At 36.7% G+C, this 21,729-nt stretch overlaps 1 protein-coding gene and 1 pseudogene across 10 annotated transcripts in view; both read left to right on the top strand.

The window, feature by feature from the left end:
- The window catches only part of Stxbp5l (syntaxin binding protein 5L), a 265,174-nt gene that overhangs the window by 177,970 nt on the left and 65,475 nt on the right, over window positions 1–21,729 (top strand). For 6 of the 10 annotated variants that reach the window (XM_045147811.1, XM_045147808.1, XM_045147810.1 and 3 more), the window contains one exon: window positions 7,979–8,044. In XM_045147811.1, coding sequence (XP_045003746.1) covers window positions 7,979–8,044 — 66 coding nt within the window. Of the gene's footprint in view, window positions 1–7,978; window positions 8,045–17,437; window positions 17,459–19,172; window positions 19,266–21,729 lie in introns of all 10 variants that reach the window. The other 4 variants (XM_045147805.1, XM_045147802.1, XM_045147801.1 and 1 more) reach the window with 2 other exon arrangements.
- Window positions 13,996–16,806, top strand: LOC105944656 (annotated as a pseudogene).

Here is a 21,729-nt window from a genome sequence, read left to right as displayed (position 1 = left end):
TCCTCAAGCCCAGTGTTGCTCACTATATAACTTACAGTAAAACTCCCCAAAACAGGCACAGAAAACCCTGTAAAGGGATTAAAGGAAACAGAACCCAACATGCAAAGCAAATAGTGCCTGTTCATTGTCAGAATAACAACACAGTTTGGTGTTGGTCCAGAGGTAAACAGGTCAGTGGGACTCAGTAGAGACTCCTGAAATAGTCCATATATATAGGAGCGTCTGACTTTCTACAAAGGTATAAAGACAATTAACTAAAAGAATATTCTTTGTAAAGAGTTATTCATTTGTATATTAGAGAGAGAGAAAGAGGCAGCTATAGAGGAGGAAGAATGGGTATGTCAGGGCCTCTAGCCACTCTAAACAAACTCCAGGCACCTGAGCTACTTTATGCATCTGGCTTACATGGGTACTTGGGAATCAAACCTTTGTCCTTAGTCTTTGCAAGCAAGTTCCTTAACCACTAAGCCATATTCGTTTCTAAAAATAGTGGTTAAACAACTGATTATCATTTAAGAGAAAAAAAACTGACCCATACTTTGTACATAATTATAAACAAACATAATATATTCTGAACTTAAACTTAAAATCCCAAATTTCCCTAAACCTAAAACAACCCTAAGAAAAATTTTGAGACCTTGGGTTGGATGAAACTTTCTCAGACAAGACACAAGAAAGATACTATCTAAAAGAATGTACAGGTAAGTCATACTGGGCATGGTGGTGCACGCCTTTAATCCCAGCACTCAGGAGGCAGAGGTAGGAGGATCACTGTGAGTTCAAGGATACCCTGAGACTACATAGTAAATTCCAGGTCAGCCCGAGCTAGAGTGAGACCCTACCTTGGACAAAAGAAAAGAAAGAAAAGGAAGAATAAGGAGGAAAAATACCTGTAATCATATATCCGATAAATAAATTGGAGAACATATACACATTATTGAAACTCAGTAATAAAACAACCAAATAAAAAGGACACACTATTTTAATAAAGAATTCACAAAAGTCATATAGAAGATGAATAAGCATATAAAAACATATCATGGGCTGGAGAGATGGCTTAGCAGTTAAAGAGCACGCCTATGTAACCTAAGGACCCACGTTTGATTCTCCAGGCCCCACGTAAGCCATAAGCCAGATGCACATGGTGGCACATGCATCTGGAGTTTGTTTGCAGTGGCTGGAGGCCCTGGGGTGCCCATTCTCTCCCTCCCTCTCTCTGTCTCTGATAAATAAAGAAATATAAATATACTCAAAAATATGCATCATTAAGAACTTGCAAATTGAAATTACTAAGAGATATACATTTACTAGAGTGACTAAAATCAAACATACTTCTTGTAGTCATATTCACATCACTGGTAGAAATCATCCAACAAACAGCAGCTTGTGGGAAAAAGAGGTTTATTTTGGCTTACAGCTTGAGGGGAAGCTCCACAATGGCAGAGAAAATGATGGCATGAGCAGAGGGTAGACAACAGGAACAGGAGAATGTGCCAAGCAGGCAAGGGGAAACTGGCTATAGCACCCATAAGCCCCCTTCCCCCAACAATACACTGCCTCCAGGAAGTATTAATTCCCAAATCTTCATCAGCTGGAAACCTAGCATTCAGAACACCTAAGTTTATGGGGGACACCTGAATCAAACTTCCACAATGCTGATCATATCAAGTGTTAGAAAAATGTGAAAGCACTCAAATTTTCTGACACTACCACTGGAAACTTATAGTGGTATGTTTTCAAACAGCTATTTGTTATGTCCTTAAATAATTAAACATAGGCTTACCATACGATCTAGCCATTATACTCCTATTTACCACAGAGAATTGAAAGCATATATCCATATTATGGCATTCATAACAGCTTTGTATGTCAGAGTGAAAACCAGAAATAACCCCAAACTTGTAACGAGAAATGAATAAACAAACTGGCCTATCAACTCAGTCATCAAAAGGAATGCATTTTTTTGTTGGTAAATGCTACATTGTGAATAAAATGTCAGTAAAAGTGATACCTATCCCATTTATATAAAATCAAAAAATAAAAACTAACACAAAGTGGCAGAAGTTGTACCAGTAGTTTCCTAAGGATGAAAGGGACACAAATGGGGATAGAAATCTCGTAGATGTGAGGAATGTGCTTATTATCCTGATTAGGGAGACAGTTTTGTAAGTCTATACATATTTCTAATTTTATTATAGTGCTGGAGAGATGGCTTAGTGGTTAAGCGCTTGCCTGTGAAGCCTAAGGACCCCGGTTCGAGGCTTGATTCCCCAGGACCCATGTTAGCCAGATGCACAAGGGGTCATACGTGTCTGGAGTTCATTTGCAGTGGTCATCTATATAAAATGCTGCACATAGGATGGGATAAGATGCTAAGCTGCTGTAAGGTCTGGTCCTTAAAAATTGTTAATAACCTTTCAACAAGTAGTTTGAGAAAACTAATGGGATAGAAACCAGAATACTAGACTGGATAGAGCTAAGTAGGGAAAATGGTATCTCTTCCAAAGTATTTGGTTATAAAGGATATAGAAAAATTGGCCAATTTCTGTTTGAATTCCCAGCACTCACATAAAGCCAGGCATAAAATGGGCACGTGAGTCTGGTATTGATTTGCAGCATCATGACCTAGTGTACTCTCCCCAAATAAAAAAATTTTAAAAATATTTTATTTATTTATTTATTTGAGAGAGAGAGAGAGAGAGAGAAAGAGGCACAGAGAGAGAGAGAATGGGCGCACCAGGACCTCCAGCCACTGCAAACAAACTCCAAATGCATGCACCCCTTGTGCATCTGGCTAACATGGGCCTTGGAGAGTCGAACCAGGATCCTTTTGGCTTTGTAGGCAAACACCTTAACCACTAAGCCATCTCTACAGCCCCCAAATAAAACTTTTAAGTGTGTGGTTAAGACATGAAGCAACATATTATCCCGAATTTTCCGTTCTATATTTTTTAAGTTAACAGTGTGTAAATGCTTTGGAGCTTACTCTAAATGTTTGTGGTAAAAGTAGGTGCACTGAACTGTAATTGGTACAGAAAATATAAGATCCAATTTTTGAATTAACTGAAATAAAATAAGATATACAAAATAAGGGAGATATCACTAAGTATTATGTTTGAATTTTCTAGGGTTTAGTTAACCAGAAGGTCATTGTGAGTCAAAAAAAAAAAAAAAAAAACGCTGATATGACCTAAAGCAAAGATTCTCAACAAGAGATGATATTCTATTCCACAGAACATTTGTTTTTGTTACTACAGCTCTGTAATATGCCTTCAAGTCATATGGTGATACCTCTAGCCTGATTCTATTTTATTTTATTTAAAGTTTATTTATTTATTTACAAGGCTCAAGAGACAGAGAGAGAATGGGTATGCCAAGGCCTCTAGCAACTGCACATGAACTCCACATGCATGCACTACTTTGTGTATCTGACTTTACATGGGCACTGGGGAATGGAACCCAGGTCACTAGGCATTGTAGGCAAGTACCTTAACTTCTACGCCATCTCTCCTGCACAATTATTTTATTTTTACTCATAATTGCTTTTGCTGTCTTTTATGCTTCTCAATCAACTTGAAGATTTTTCTGTTTTTGTAAAAACTGGATTGGAATTTTGATGGGGATTGCATTGTATCTGTAGATTACTTTTGGTAAGATAGCTATTTTTACAACATTATTGTCTTTCAACCTATGAACATAGAAGGTCCTTCCATCTACTAATGTCTTCAGTTTCTCTCTGGAGTGTTTTAAATTTTTCATTGTAAATATCTGCCACTTCCCTGGTTAGGTTTATTCCAAAGTATTTTGAGTGTCAATGGCATGATTATTTCCCTGATTTCTTCCTTATCATGTTTGATATTGGTATATAGAAATAGTTTTGTATGTCAGGTTTGTAGAGTAACACATTGCTGAAAGTGCTTTTATCAGTTTTTTGTTTTTTTTGTGGGAAACTTTAGAGCCTCATGTATGAAATCATATCATCTAAAAATAAGGATACTTTGATTTCTCTCTTTTCATATTTTGTTTCTCATGTTGTCTTGCTCTAGGTAAGACTTACAGTAGTACATTGACTCTAAGTGGAGAAAGTAGACACCATTGTCTTATTCTGGATTTTAGTGGAAATGCTTTAAGTTTCTCACTATGTAATATCATGTTGGCTGTAGGCTTGTCCTGTATAGTCCTTATGTTAAGGCCTTATGCTCTTATGTTAAGGTATATTCCTTGTATTTCCATTTTCTTCAGAACTCTTATCATGAATGAATGTTAGATTTCATCAAATGCCTTTTTGCATCTCTTGAGATGAGCATATTACTTCTGTCTTTGAGTCTATTTATGTGACTTATTATATTTGTCAGTTTTGTATGCTTATCCATCCCTGGAATAAAAACAGTTTGATCATGATGAAAGATCATTTTGATGTGTTTCTGTATTTGATTTGCTTGTTTTTGTTAATAATTTTTGCATCTAAGTTCAAAAAGGACAGTGGTTTATAATTTTATTTTTCTGTTGTATCTTTATTTGGTTTTAGTATCAAGATAATACTGGCTTCATAAAGTTTAGTGTTCCTTACTTTCCTGTTTTAGGAAATAGTTCAAGAATGACTTCTTTCAAGGTCTCGTAAAATTCACCACTGAATCTGGCTGGGCCTGGAATTTTTTAGTTATAGATATATTTTTGTGATTTATCTCTTCATAGTTTAATTTTAGCAGGTTATATGTATGTGCAAATTTGTCTGTTTCAGATTTTCCAAGTTATATTTTGAGTTAGGTCCTTAAGATTTTCTGAATTTCATTAGTATCTATCATAATGATTTCTTATTCATTTCTAATTTTATTAATTTGGTTTTTTTCCTATTTCCTTTGGTTAGTTTTTCTAACAATCTTGTTTATCATTCCAAGAACCAACACATTTTTTTCATTGATACTTTATTTTATTCGTTTCTGTTTCATTAGTTGCTGCCCAGAATTTGGGTTTGGCTTGTTTTTGCTTTTCTAAGGTCTTAAGGTTATTTGTTTGAGATCTTGCTAACTTATTAATACAGGTACTTAGATCTAGAAACTTGCCCCTTAAGACTACTTTTATTGTATCCTGTAAGTTTTTGTATGCTGTTTTCATTATCATTCTATCCCAAAAATGCTTTTATTTTCCTTTTAGTTTCCACAGTGACTCCATTCATCATCAATAATGTGTTGCCTAGTAGTCCCTTTCTTTTTATAACCTAATTTGCTGCCAGATAACAAAGCCTGTTTGGGATAAATAAACGTTTTTTCCTTTTTTATTTAATTTTTTTGTTGTTGTTGTTTTGAGGTAGGGTCTCACTCTAGCCCAGGCTGACCTAGAATTCACTATAGAGTCTCAGGGTAGCCTGAACTCACAGTGATCCTCCTACCTCTGCTTCCCGAGTGCTGGGATTAAAGGCGTGCACCACCACGCCCGGCTTATTTAATTTTTTTTGGAGTTAGGGTCTCTAGTCCAGGCTGACCTGGAATTCACTATGTAGTCTCAAGGTGGCCTTTTAATTCACAGTGATCCTCCTACCTCTGCCTCTCAAGTGCTGGGATTAAAGGTGTGTGCTGCCACACCTGGCTTATTTTAATATCTTATTATTGATAACTTCCATAAGTATAACCAATAACCCATGATATTCCCTCCCCCTGCATTTTCCCCTTCACAACTTCACTCTCCATCATATTCCCACCCCTTTTAATCGGTCTCTCTTTTATTTTGATGTCATCATTTTTTCCTCCTATTATACTAGTCTTTTGTAGATAGTGCCAGGCACTAGGAGGTCATGGACATCCAACTTATTTTGTGTATGGAAGAGTACATTGTAAGGACCCCTACCCTTCCTTTAGCTCATACATTCTTCTCACCATTCGGGAGACACCAGCAGATGTTACACCCCTAAGGCTCATGACCACCATCATAGGTTTTCAGTATCAAGCATATAATCCCTCCTGTGGAGTGGGCCTGTGGTCCAATTATTGGTTTCCCCCATACCAGACATGCCACTATTGTACCCATTGGCTCATTTGGCCTAACTGGCCCAACTTAAGTCTTGCAATGTTCAGTTGTTTATCTCCACTGATGACTTCTCTCTCTCCAATGGAGCCCGATGTAGCATAGCTTTTTCTGTCAGCTGGTCTATAGGGAGAAGGCCTTCAGCTCAGCTCTACCAAGATTTCTCAGTGACCTTTCAGCCAAAGCAGGTGGAGGCTTCAGCAATAGGCTCTTACCATCTATTCCTGGTGGAAAGCCAAGAGCATTAGTAATAGCCTGTAATGTTTTGGGGGCATTAGAGACCTTCATGGCCAACACCTCACTGGAAGATATCCCATCCCTGGCACTGAAGAGATAAATTTTTAATGATATGTAAGATAATTTAATAATAGCTCTTTAAGTTAGCATTTGCTTATTTAGGTATAAACTTTTTGTATCCTCTTTATATCTATAAGGTAAAGAATGTATTTTTTAAAGTTTAGGTTAGTGAATTTTTTATAATATAATTGTAATTTTTATATCAGTAATATTATAAGTAGATCATCCATATAAATAGAAATTTAATGATTGGATGAGCATTAAGTAGAGAGCCCTTCCAATGTCCAATGAAGTATAAAATAGAGCAAATACCATGATTTCAAGTTGGTGCTCAAAACTCTATGAGCAGAACAATATAGTGCATAGCAATTTACAGACTTATGCTATGAAACAGTTCAGTCACTGACATATAGCATAAACAGAGGTAGTCCCAGAAAATTATAGTGAAGCTGAAAAAATCCTATCATTTTATATTTTTACTGTCTGTTGTCACTATTATGCATGTTTAGATACACAAAGACTTATTCTTGTGTCACAATCACCAATAATACACTAACAAGTTATAGTAGCAACTTATAAATATATAAAGCCTAAATAGTACTAACTTATATGACCTAGATGTTTTGAAGACTATGCCATTCAGGTTTGTATAAGTGCACCTATGATATTTGTGCAGTGACAAAATCACTTGATAGATTTCTTAGGATGTACATCTGTCAGTAAGCTGTGTTGCCTGTACTATGACATTGTTTTTCTTTAAGCTGTTAAGTAGTTCTGTGATTTTATTGGTAAAAATAATTAGCCTAAGCCCTTAAACAAATCTACAAAACATATGGGTTAATCCACATTATCACAATGGGACTCTTCAGTTACAAAATTCTATGATTTTTACATCTAACAGTGCTTATTATACAAATTTCTTATAGAATGGAGCAATAAGAAGGAATATGAATGAAGCCAATTTTAGTCATTCACAAATGTTTCTAGGTATGGAGATTTATTTTTAAATGCAAACTGAATATTTTTTATTTACAAAGGAAAAAGTATATGATACTGTCTATCAAGGATAGGGAAGCTCTACTGAAGTATGTCTTACAAATGCTGTAGGTACATAAAGGTGCAGATAGTGAAAATAAAAAAATACTAATTTCCTGTGTCTATCTTTGTGCTTGTCAGGAAACTGATGGACTGGAAAGTAAAAATACTGAAAATGAGAGAAATACATCATATTCATTCTAAGAACTAATTTGATGCCATTGAGGAAAACCCATATATAAAATATAAAACTTTAAATCTATAGTATCTATTGAAAGATCTTTTAAAAATCAATATCCTTTCCTCTTAAAGTAGAATATTTTGTTTTCTTTTTTAAATCCTATTTTCTGTTATTGTGGACCTATTTGCTAATAAAATTGGGTCATTTGTTAAGGTAGTTAATTCATGTGAAAATAATTAATGAATTTTATATCCTCCCGCCTTTCATGTTTAATTACTCTCTGTATGTCAATTACTACTTTTTTATGTATCACAATTTTAAAAAAAATACATAAGCATGGTAAGTAACTTTCACAGGTGAAAAGGGCTTAAAGGAATTAAGAAATAAGGATTATATATGGTCAGTAATATTTAGCTCTTTGATTCTCTCTCCTTGTATTTGTAGGTTTAACGGAGCTGAATGACAGTCCAGTTCCGCCAGAACTTGAGCGCTGCAAGTCTCCCACTTCGGGTAAGTGGTATTTTTCAATCTTCTGGTTACTCACTATAGTAATCTATTGACTTATTTTCACAATTCTTATATCATGGTAATAATTATAATACAGTTTCTGAACATAACTATAAGCAATTTTGTTTCCAAAATTAAGTACAAATGACTGTCTTTAAAAACATTCTTAGGGTGCTGAAGAGATGGCTTAGTGGTTAAGGCACTTGCCTGCAAAGCCAAAGGACCCAGGTTTGACTCCCCAGGACCCATGTAAGCCAGATGCACAAGGGGGCACAGGCATCTGGAATTCATTAGTAGTGGCTGGAAGCCCTGGCACACTCATTCTCTTCCTCCCCCCCATGCCTATTTCTCTCTCTCTCTCTCTCTCTCTCAAAAAAGAAAGAAAAATAAAATGAAATAAGAAACATTCTTAGACCATGCAGTATATATGTATGAAAATGTCAAAAAGCAAATACAAAGTATTCTTGATCCAATATAAAATTAACATTATGAGTGCAAAGCTTTAAAAAGTGTTTAAAGAAAGATCATTTTGCAGATACATTAAGAATATCATGAGATGGGGAGGTAATATGATGGAGAATGGAATTTCAAAGGGGAAAGTTGGGGGGAAGGGAATTACCATGGGATATTTTTTTATAATCATGGAAAATGGTAATAAAAAATTTTTAAAAATAAATAAAGAATATCATGAATTTTATGAAGAAGGAACAGAAAGATTGTAAGAGCCACAGAGTGGAAGGGAATGGCCCGAGGTACTATGACCAACTGATGCTCTCACATCTATATCCCTAGGGAGAACACCAGCAATCCCACTGAGGAGGGCCCTCAGCAGAATGGGGTTATGGAGCATGGAAATGATAGTACTAATATATGATGTATCCATACAACGTTCTAATTTATGAAAAAAAAAACAGGGCTGGAGGGATGGTTTAGTGGTTAGGGTGTTTGACTACAAAAGCCAAAGGACTCAGGTTCAGTTCCCCAGGACCCACATTAGCCAGATGCACAAGGGGGCACACACATATGGAATTCATTTGCAGTGGCTAGAGGCCCTGGCGTGCCCATTCTCTCTCATTTCCCCTCTTTCTCTATCAAATAAATAAATAAAATATTTTTAAAAATAAACAATACCTAATAAGTATGAAATAAAATGATTAGAGATGAACTTGTGGAATAATTATACTCCTGTCTAGAGATAAACTTGGGGGAAATAAATACTTTAGTTGTCAAAGAAAATGATAGCATTCATCTGGACACTGTTTTGAAACATGCATATTTACTGAAAAAGAAAGTAAAATAACAGTATAGTATGGTATTAAGTAAAACATCAAAATAAAGTGTGGCTGGAGGCCCTGGCATGGCCTTTGTCTGTCTGTCTGTCTCTCTTTCTCTCAAATAAATTAGATAAAACAAACAATATAAAATGTTGAAAAAATATTTTTATATCTGATTTTGTGTGTGTGTGTGTGTGTGTGTTTGAGTGGGAGAGAGAAAAAGAGAGAGAATTGATGTGCCAGGGCCTCAGCCACGGAAATTGAACTCCAGACACTTGTGCCACCTAATGGGCTTGTGTAACCTTGTGCTAGCCTCACCTGTGACCATCTGGCTAATGTGGGATCTGGAGAGTCGAACACGGGTCCTTAGGCTTCACAGTCAAGCACCTTAACAGCTAAGCTGTCTCTCCAGCCCTATATCTGATTTTTTAATAATGAATATGGAAAAATATATAATTTTAACACCAAAATATCATGTATATCTGATAATGAATGTTAAGTCTGTTTTTACTAAATTCCAAAAGAAGGTATTAGTATGTAGCTAAGTGACAGAGCATTTGTCTATCATGTACAGAACCCTGGGTTTGAGCTTAAAATATTAGCTTGACCATTTTTTCTGAGTTAGAAATCTTTCACATAATTCAATATTCTATATCAAATTTATATAACAACTTATTTTCAAATTCTCATCCATAATCTAAAATTAAGCTAAAAGTACAGTATTTTCAATGCATTAAAATATATGTACATTTTATTTATATTATTTTATAAATTTATATGAACTAATTAAAATTTAATGTCTTTATTTAAAACATGTATTTGAACTTTAGAAATTATTTTAGAATTATCGTATATAGTTAATGTACTCAATATTTAAAAGTTGTTCATTATTTATTCTTTTTTTTAAGTAGGGTCTCTCTCTAGCTCAGGCTGACCTGGAATTCACTATGTAATCTCAAGGTGGCCTCAAATTGACAGCCATCTTCCTGTCTCTGCCTCCCAAGTGCTGGGATTAAAGGCATGCACCACCATACCTGGCCCCTCATTCTTTATTTTTGCTCTTCAGAAATCTGTAATATATGGAACCTAGTTGTGTGCTATGTATATTTTTCATTTATCATATATTTTTATTCTGTTTTATTGCTTTTATTTTAAGGACTGCCTAACTTTTTTTAATATTCCCATTAGCACCATTCTAGCTAGAAAAGTATTACCTTCTAACTAGAATATCACAAAAATATTCTATCAAGTGTCCTTACTTTTTAAACTCCTTTTTACAAATGATTCTGCATGCCATTTAGCAAAAATTAATTTGCTTAAAATATTAGCTTGACCATTTTTTCTGAGTTAGAAATCTTTCATATAATTCAATATCCTATATCAAATTTATGTAACAACCTATTTTCAAATTCTTATCCATAATCTAAAATTGAATAATAAACATTTATGGAATTCAAACATCAAAAAGAAATTGTACTTTACTCCTGTCAGATCTTTATACATTGTTTCTATTCTTCTAAAACCTAAATGTCATTGCTAATTGATTGTTTATGTATCCAGACAATTTGTGTTTACAAATCAAAAAGGCATATTCATTTTACCTCTCTGTTTTATGCATTTTACTATAATCATGTTTGATTCACCTTACAGTATAGCTTGTGTTTCAGTTTCACTACACTAAGCACTTCTTCATTCAATTTTATAGTTGTATAATATTGAATTGAATACACATACCATAATTTATTTAATCAGTTTAACCTTTAAGGACATTTGGCTTACTACAAATCTCCTGCTGTTACAAAAATGGTACAGAAATAAACCTGAACACATCATTTTAAGTTTGTATGGATATATCTAACTGGTAAATTATAAAAACTAGAAGCTAAATCAAAGAATATATACCTCTTTAATTTTTATAAACATTCTCAAGTTCTAAGAATTTGCAGAATTTCTCTCCTAATGATAACATTCAAACATGGGATATCGTCTTTAATTTTTGAAAAACTGATAGTTTAAAAGAGTTGTTAATGTAGTTATAATTTATTTGATAACCTAATTGATATTAATCCTGAAATAGATAATATTTTTTCAATTTTAACTTAGTATGTTCTGTCTCTTACCTCTTGGGCACTTTTATAACCAGACATCAATCTTTTAATGTCTTTCTTTCTCTCTTTTTGCCCTAAAGTTTAAGTACTGTTGGTATAAATTGTTCTTTAAAGTTTGGACATTTCTACATTAAAAAAATTATTACATGTATTTATATTTTCTATATTTATACTTTCTCTTTAAAGAAAAATATTTTCACCTGGTGTGGTGGTGCACACCTCTAATCCCAGTACTTGGGAGGCAGAGGTAGGAGAATTGTCATGAGTTATGTAGTGAGTTTCAGGTCAGCCTGGGCTAGAGTGAGACTCTACCTTGAACCCCCCCCCCCCCAGTTGTAATACATAAACAACAATGTGCATACATCTTAAGAGTTCAGAAAATACTATATAACTAGCATTTAGATTAAGATAGAAAATGTTTCTAGAATCTTAGAAGCTTCCCCCATACACCTATTAGTCACTAACTTTCACAAAATTACCTACTATTCTGATTTTTATCTTCATTTATTTTTACTTTTATGGGATTTTTACCATTAATTTTGTGATACTTTAATATGAATTAAATCATACAATATTTACATTTTTACTTTTTTCAATATTAATCTACTATATGTTTATGTCACAGCATGATTTTTATTGCTGTATAATATTCTTTTAGATGAATATAGGACAAGTTATTGTTTTTGAACATTTTGGTGGTTTTTAGTCTGTGACTATCATAAATGAGGTCAACGTGACAATCTTGTAATTTTTAATGCAAATATTAAACTTCTTTCTGTTGTGTATACTTCCAGAATTCTGTTGTGTATACTTCCAGAAGTAGAATTTAAGGGAGTGGGTTATGCAGTTGTACAGGATTACCAAATACTGCCAATGAGTTTTTTAAAGTAAGTGCACCAATTTACTTTCAATAAAATTGAGAGGTCCATTTGGTAAGGTGTTTAAAAAAATTATAGTCATTTGGGGTCTGGAGATATTGCTTAGTGGTTAAAGACGCTTGCAAACTTTGCCAATCTGGGTTCAATTCCCCAGTACTTAAGTAAGCCAGTGCACAAAGTGGCACCTGCTTCTGGAGTTCATTTGCAGTGGTTAAGAGGCCCTGGCATAGCCATACACATTCATTCTCCATTCTCTCTCTCTCCCTGTTTCTCCCTCCCTTCCATCTCCCTTTCTTTTTCTCTCTCTGCTTGCAAATAAAATTTTTTTAATTATTTAAAAAGATAATCATTATAGTAATTTTGAAGTGTAATATAGTAATACCTCAATACTGAATGAAATTGGATCACACATCTATGCTCTCTGATGGTTTTGAGGAGTTTTTAAAATATGTACTGATTATTAATATCCTATTTCATGAAAAATTTTAGTCTTTTGCTCATTATTACTGGGTTACAACTATTTTTTTTATTTATTTATAGGAAGAGTGTGTGTGTGTGTGTGTACACAGTCTTTCCCTGGATATGTATAGTACAAAGTATTTTCTTCCCACTTTTTGTCTTGCCTTTCACTTTCTTTTTTTTAAAGTTAATAACTTTTTAATTTTCATTAAGCATAGCTCAGGTTATAGGAAAGATTTAATTATGAACATGCTTCTGCATTACTTAAAACCAGTATTAGGACTAATGCAATTCAACTTATTGATATTTTCTTTTAATGTTTGCATTTTATGTATTTGTTTGAAGAAAATATTTGTCCACAGTCATGAAGCAGTTTTTAATACTATCAACTAGAAGCCTTATTGTTTTAGATTTAACATTTGAGTTAAAGTTTTATTTGAAATATATTTATCTGTATAATATGAGGAAGGAATCATTTAAATATCAAACTGATAAGTTCCATTTATTTGGAAATTATCACTTCCCTCACTGAGCTAAAGTAGAAGTTTCCCTACAAGTAAGGTGACTTTACTATGCATGGATATGCAGTGTGTAGACTTTATCTCCTAGTCCATTGGCAGGTTTGCCACCTACTCACATTGTTTTAATTATTGTAGCTTTATAAATATTAATGAGTGCAGTTTCTCCAAGTGTTTTGGTACTTCAAAATTGTTTTTTATATTGTCTAAGATTTTTATATTTCTGTATTACTTATAGAAATAATTTATTTGTTCACATATAAACATGCTTAGATTTTTATTGCATTTCCACTGGATTTATACATCAATTGGGTATAATTCATATCTTTAACAATATTAAATCCTCTCTTTGGTATTACACATTTATCTGTGTACTTCAGTTGTGATGTTGTTTTTCTTTGTGGAAGTCTTGTTCATCTTTCATTAGATTTTATCCATTGCATTTAATTTTTTCTTTCACTATTATAAATATTATTTCTATATATTTTTTTGTGGCAAACTTACTAAATTCTAAGTTATTTGATTGTGTCTCCAGTGAAAGTGAGAGTTCTATTTCTTCCTTCTGAGGAAAGATATTGTCTAAAACATCCATATATGATTGAATAGATGCAGTCTTAGCCACATATTTTCCTTATTTCCAATCTCAGGAATAGGACCATCAGTTTTCATACTTATGACCATTGCTGAAAGTTTTTGGTAGACATTGTACCCTCATCCATGGCCTATGATGTTTCTTCTCTTGTCCAGGTTAGAGCAGATCTGGAAACACCACCACCATCCTACCTCTATTCTCAAGGCACCCTCAAAGGACTTTTCAGACATTTAAAGCAGGAAATTTTTCATTACTTTTGTATGATGGAACTTAGAGCAAAAAATAATGTACTGTGATAAGGTTCATTTATTATTTAAATTATAATGGCAATTGAATGTATAAATAGAATTTACCCTATGAAAGTCTTTAAATACTTTTTAATAGTTAACTTGCACAAACAGTATCTTTGGGGGATCATCTACCCCAAGCTATCTGTTAAAACCAGATGAAAACATTGATATGGATGTTTCAATAAGAACTAGGAGCAAGTAATCATTTTAGAGCTTTAATGTTTTTCCATGTAGATCTCAAACTCTCAAGAGTTTGTTTGGAGGTTCTATCAGGGGAGTGCAACTACTTGTACACCCTTGACAGGAGACCCATACTCTATTCCAGGAAGGTGGTCCTCTTCGACCACTGACCACCGAGCACACAGCTTTGGGAGGGATGCCCACGGAGGAGGGAGGGAGGGAGGGAGGGGACATCTCCTAGCCAGTCAGATCAGCAGAATCAAACCTGGCGATCAACAGGGTGACAGATGTCATAGCCAGATGGCCCTCAGATTCTCAGATTCTCTTATACCCTAATAAGCTACAAGTAACATTGAGTGAAAGTTCAGACTATTAAATGTTCCCTTAAGGGTATTAAAAGATAATAGAAATTGGAAACTAAAAGAACCCAACAAGGGGCAGGGGAAGTGGCTCAGTGATTAAAGGTGCTTGATTGCAAGCCTGAAGACCTGAGTTGGATCCTGCTAAGTGCCCATGTACAGTACAGACAGATGCAAAGTGGCCTATGTGTCTGTAATCCCAACACACCTGTGGTGATGTGAGGAATAACACGAGAATCCCTGCTTGCAAGCAGCAGCAAAAGAGACCCTGTCTAGCTTCAACTCCATTTTCTCCATCGCTGGGGCCGGGATGACCCAGCTAGTACCCCATATCTTCTCAGTGCCAGGGTGAACCCTGGCAATGGGCAAGTCTGGAGGTGGGGGTTGGGCAGAGGGAGCAGCGGTCCCAGCGATTTTGGTGGCAAGGGAGAGGGAAGTCACCAGCCAGGGGGAGGGGCAAAGCAGGGAGGAGGTCCCAGGGTCCCCCCCAGCTATGGACGAGCATCTGCTGAGGTCATCCCCTTCATGAGGGGACCACGGAAGCCTGGGTTTGGTGGGTGACCAGCAGAGGGAGGATTAAAGAGCCTCCTGGTGGTGGAGGAGACCCCAGGTGGGGGAAATGGGTAGGTGTGGGGGGGGGGGCGAAGGAAGCAAGACATCGGGGGCATTCTACAGCAGATAATGACCATCACCGACCAGGGCCTGGGTGAGGCCCAGGCCCGGAGACATGTCCTAAATGAAGCCTGCTCCCTTTAGTGTCCTGTGTGAAATCAGAGAAAACAGGCCTCAGCATTCGAAGTTCCCAGGAGAAGAAGCCGCTGGACCCACAGCTGATATGTTTGGACAGCATGCTTCTGGCAGAGGGTGTGCCTGGGCCTGAGAAACGGGGCAGGAAGATTCCGCAGCAGTAGCTGCAGCCTCTGGGGATGGCGTGTCCACTGACAACTCCATTAAGCGCTCGGACCACCTCAGGAAGCTTGCCCAGATCCACCGCATCCACCACTTGGAACTGGAGCAGTGAGCAGGCGTGTCATGACCCTGCTGAGGGCACAAGGCCAGATGAGACCCGTGGCCCCCAAGGCGATGGGACGAATGGTGAGCATCATCCACCGCAAGTTCAGCGCTATCCAGCTGTAGCTCAAGCACCTGCGGGGCTGTCCTGATCCTGCGCTCGGCTTCCTGGATGCCGGACAGAAATGCTCGGACTTAGCAAACAGTCCACTGAGGCCCCCAACAAGTATTTCTACTCCTACCTGAGTAACCCGCATCCCAGTGAGGAGGCCAAGGAAGGGCTCTCCAAGAAGTGCGTTATCACTGTCTCTCAGGTCTCCAGCTCATTCGGCAACAAGCAGATTTGCCGTAGAAAAACACTGGGGGACGGGGGAGGGGGAGGGTGGAAGGATGGTTTAGCGGTTGCACAGCCAAAGAACCCAGGTTCAATTCCCCAGAACCCATGTATGCCAGGTGCATAAGGTGGCACATGCTTCTGGAGTTCATTTGCAGCAGCTGAAGGCCCTGGTGTGCCCATTCTCTGTTGTCGTCGTTGTCTTCTTCCTCTCTCTCTCTCAAATAAAATACGTAAAAATTAAAAAACAAACAAACAAACAAAAAAAAAAAACTGGGACGTTCCAGGGGGAGGGAACATCTGTGCTGTGAAGACAGCCGTGTCAGTCTCCCAGGAAGGCCATAGTCGCACCAGCTCCCCTACACCCCCTTCCTCTGCAGGCTCTGGCTGAGCACGTTTCTGGGAACGCCCTGCCTCTATGGAGAGTGGAGTTCTACCTCCCAGGCGGAATCACTCCAACATTTCATGGGGCCTCGGCGGAGGCCAGATGCTCAGTCCTCAGGAGACAAGAGGCAGGCGGGCCAATGGCGGCTGCGGGAAGCTGTGACCCCACCCTCAGAGGGACCAGAGGTGTTTATTCCCACTCCTCTAACGGGTGCCACCCTCAGAGACTTAGGAGTGGGTGCGCACAAGACCGCTCTTGAAGAGGACGAACCATACAGAAACGCAAATCAGAGGGGGAATGGGGTTGCTCCCTCCCCAACTAGACTGCAGTGCTGGGGTGCTGACTACATGGCAGGGCAGGAAAAATGGGGCTCCTAAGGGGAAATGGAGTTTGTTTTCCCCTTTATTTTCCTTTTTCCAGTCTTTCTCTTTCCCCTTTCTTACACAGAAGATACCTATTTTAGAATCCTCTCTTCCTCTCTCATCTACACACCCACATACAACTATTCTGTTTGTCTCTCTGGGCTCCCCCTCCCCACTTTCCCTTTCCCACCCTGCTTACAAGCTCTGGAATCTGGAGACATCAGCCCTGCCTGATCCATAAACGCCAAAGATGGGGACTCCCGGACAGAAGACATGGACCACCACGCCTCCTGTGCATCCCCCACTTCCCGCCCCTCCAGATGGTTTTATTGCATCAGTCATACACAGCTCATCTTACACAAATAGAATTGCTCAGTGGACGCGAGTGTCTGACTCAGATATCTACCTTAAAGGGAGCTTCTGCCAGTTTAGGGGAATTGTTGACAGGGTTTTAGAGTTTAACTTTTTCTTTAAAGAAAAGAAATCCTAGGACAGGATATATAGAGATATAGATATAGATAGATGTAATTTGGGGGGGGGGTTGTTGTTGGTTCCCAATTTTTAATTTAGGTTGGGGAAGTAGGTGTTTTGTTTTTAAGTAAGCATACAGGTTTCTTCTTTTACTTATTGCTGCCCTGTCCTAGAGGTGATGACCAAAGGGATCCTGGTAAGAGAACTGGACAAACAGAACAGGTGAAGGGGCACCTGGCTCTAGGCCTGCCCATTGGGAAGTGAGTTCCGCAGCCTATCACAAGACTGAATGGGAACCCTACCCATCAAAGACCTGGGCAGGACTTGGGGCAGGTCAGGGGTATAATGGGTGCTGGGCCAGGGGAAGTTCACTCCTCACTTGTAAACTTGTACTTTCACACACAAAACACACACACACACACACACACACACACACACACACACATACACACACACACTTTTAAATAAAGGAATTTGTTCGAGAGAGAGAGACCCTGTGTTAAAAGTGAAAGGAGAGGAGAAACTCCCTGATGTAGTCCTCTGACTTCCACATGCTCTCCCTGATACACACATGCCCCAACACACACTGTCCACACTAAGAATAATAAACAGAATCCAGTGAGCTTCCAACAATCTGTTGGGCTCAACTTCTAGAAAAAATATTTATTAATTTTCTCAAGTATTCAAAGAATAATTTTTAGTTTCCACAGTTAGACATTATGTATCTACTGAGAATTAATGAAAACATACTTCATAACAAATGGAATTCAGAGTCTATCTGTAAAAAACAAGCATACACTAATAATTATAAAAATTGTTGATATCTTTATACTATTTATTACTTATTTGAGAGACAAAGAGAGTATGGGCACACCAAGGCTGCCTGTTGCTGCAAACACAAACTCCAAATACATGCTTACATCTGGCTTTATGTAGGTACTGGGGAATTGAACCCAGGCCATCAGACTATATATATAAACAAGCACCTTTAACTGCTGAATCATCTCTTCAGCTGTGTGTGTGTTTCAAATTAAGGTCTTGCTCTAGCCCCGACTGGCCTCAAATTCACTATGCAGCCTCAGGTTGGCCTTGAACTCATAGCTTTCCACCCACCTCTACCTGCTGGGAGCTGGGATTAAAGGTGTGCACCACACCTGGCTAGTTTTTTTTTTTTTTTAAACTATGAAAACCTTTAACATGCAACAGGAAAAGCTGTGCGACGTGTGTCATGTATGAACTCACCTTCCAAGAGAGTGACTACTAGCATTCAGCCCTAGCCTCTAGTCTGGGACAGAACTATAATGTCCTAAGAAAACATCACCGCCCTCCCTCTGGAACAAAGAATTAAAAACTGACCTAAGCCTTCAATTATAGGGTTATGTTTTCCCAAGATCATGTGCCATTCTTTTTTTCTAATCTTTTGCCCAGTTGAGCATCTGTTTGTAGGCTGCCATCATAAACTGACACTGCTAATAACCATTGACCCATAAAATTCTGATCATAATCTACCATAGACTTATTGTGCAGCCAAGTTCAGTGAAGGCTAATGTGACAGAAATGTTTATCTTTACAAATTATATCTTTATTAAGATGTGGAGATTTGTGACATAAAATAGTAACAAACCCCCCCCACCCCTCTGTCTCAAGCTTAGGCTCTATCTAGATCTAATTAGCCTAGGTTTAATGATCCTTCAGGTCAGTTCTGTGCCTAACATCCCACCACATCTTCCAAGAAGCTTTGTTCTTACTTTCAACAATCCTTTGTTGTGACAGTACTATGTTTACCTCAGATAAAGGCACAAAATAAGGACCTTCCCATGCAGGTTGTAGGAAATACACTTTTTAGGTAAATTCTTGGTTCACTTGGCTAAGAAATTATATGCCAATAGTTTTGTATTCCCTTCCTTTAGGACTTGCTACCAGAATTCCTGAGGCAGCTCCAGGCTTTTATAGGAATGAAATGCCAGCTGTGAGACAGAGGAATCAAGTACATCATTTGCCAGGTGAAAGTGAAAGTCTTTTCTGTGAACAAACAAAATATTAATTTCGTCACAAGTTGTCTTCAGGCTAAATTCTCATCTGTTGTGCTGAAAGCACAATTGTCTCGTGGAAAATAAAAGCAAATTTCCCTGAGGCATTTGTTAAAACCAGACATTTATTTTATTATAAAGTAGGAGTTCCTAAGACTTTGGTGAAAGATCTTGAAATGTTCCATAGAATTTTGCCAGGTTTTAGTTTCATAAAGTCTGTAAGGGCAAATGGACAATTCAGAGAAAACTTAAAAGTCCCCAAATAGTGGTTTTTTAATTAAAAAAATCACAATCCTTTATAATAAAGTGAAATATTTTCTTTATCATAAACAACCATTATGATCATGAACACTCTCCTAAATAATTACTCCTTTGAAAAGTTCTACCAAAGAATACCATTTTACAGTTCAATAATCTCAACTTTATGCAGAGCCCTTGACATGCAAAGCTACTCATCTGGTCCAAACAGTCTCAAGCACAGGTTGTACAGCCTCCTTAAATTAGGCATTCATTGAAAGTAGATCTCAAGTAAGATCAGTAGCCAAGTTAGGTAAAGATAATAGGTAAATTTTACAAACAGTAGTTTGTTTTTCTCCTATACAACACCTATGAGATACTCCTTTTCTAAGGAGAAAATGAGAGCTCAAATATTTAAATAAGTAGAAGAAGAATCCCAAGTTATTTAAACTTGATTAGAAAGCCCATGTTTTCTCCCTGGTAATCATTTATTAAATGAGAATAACAATGTAATAATTACCAATAAACACTATGAAAATTACATGACTTCTGAACATTGAGAAATTAAGCAGCTGAGTTATGAAGATAGTGTTTTTTTTTAAAAATTGAGAACTTTGAGAAATATCTCTTGCAGTAAACACCAGAAAAATAATCTACCACCTAAGTTCTGGGAAAAACTTAGTTTAAAATGATTTTTTAATTCATGTAATCAATATTATGCTTGTCTTCTAAAAATATAATCTATATTTCTGTAGTACTTCAAAACAAATGAAGTGCTTTTCATGTTTATTATTTTGTATTGTTTTAATAACAACTTAGTCTAAATCCCAGTCTTCAGGCATCAAGGTCCTCTGATCATTTGGCCCAAATAATATGGTCCCAAATTATTGCATGGTTTTAAAAAAGTAGTTGAAAACAGTATCTCTGGAAGTTTATAATTTGAGTTAGATATTATAGTAATAAATAAAGTTTTATATTCATTGAATAAATATTTTTATATTGTAATTGATTCATTAATGTTATCTAAGTGAAAATGTAATACAGATTATAAGGTAAAGGTAGAGTCATGACAGGAGATATTTTTATCACAAGGCAAATTCTTTTTAAAAAAATATTTGTTTATTGGAGAGAGAAAGATAGAGACAGTATGGGTGTACCAGGACGTGCTGCTGCAAACAGAACTCCAGATACATGCACCACTTTGTGCATCTGGCTTTATGTGTGTACTGGGGTTTCAAACTCGGACTATCAGAATTTGTAAGCAAGTGCTTTTAGCTGCTGAGCTCTCTCTCCTGCCCCCAAATTCTGAAAATAATAACTTTTCCTAGTTGTGTCTTACCATTTCTATTTTTATTAAAAAAATGGGGGGGGTAGAGGATGACAACAAAATTAAAGCCATGGTACAGTGACCCTAAAATGGTGGTAGTTTTTTAATGTTGCCTATACATATCTCATGTATTTATCATCTCTCATTTTTTTGGCTTAAGACAGTTAGTTGCTATATTCCAACCACTAATTAATCACTAGTTAGATAAGTTCATAGGTAAACTTGACAAACATTTCAGTCAAAATAGCTTTTCTTTTGACTCAAACCTAGATTTATTTGTTGTTGAGGTGTCTGAGCCACTCAAGTGATTATTTTCTATGACAGAAGATTGTATTGTTTAGTGAAAAGAGCTTGACTTTGAAGTCAGAAAAAAACTGACCTAGCCTAATCACTTTCTAACATTACATTAGGAAGTTTCTTAATTGTAAATGTTTGCCAGTGTCTATAATATAGATATTCCAAACCATATGATAACTGTTACTATAAAGGCAGTTGTGAATGTCCATGGTATAAGGAGACTAAGCTTGGTTGCCTTGACTATTCCAGACCTCCAAACATGGCAGCTTAGCCATAGCAAAGTCAAAATCCTTCATTATAAGTAAAAAAGAAAAAAAATGTAGACCCAGCTGTTCAAGACCATCTAATTCATTAATTTGAATTAGAAACTTTTAACCTATCTCTTTATGATATTTCCCATTAAAGTAGTAGCCATAGTTACACTTTGAGAGTTTAATCTATTCCTAAAATTTTGATTCAGATAGAGAACCAAGGTTCTTACTGAGTCATTTTGGAATCCATTACAATATCCCTTTGATGAATTAGGAAAAAAATATTGTTCTAAAGAAGGCTGAGATGATAAAGTAAATATGCTCC

Source organism: Jaculus jaculus, chromosome 4 (genome assembly GCF_020740685.1).
Source record: "Jaculus jaculus isolate mJacJac1 chromosome 4, mJacJac1.mat.Y.cur, whole genome shotgun sequence".
Taxonomy (NCBI): domain Eukaryota; kingdom Metazoa; phylum Chordata; class Mammalia; order Rodentia; family Dipodidae; genus Jaculus; species Jaculus jaculus.
The sequence above is the reverse complement of the archived record's forward strand: the minus strand, read 5'-3'. Positions and strand labels throughout refer to the sequence as shown.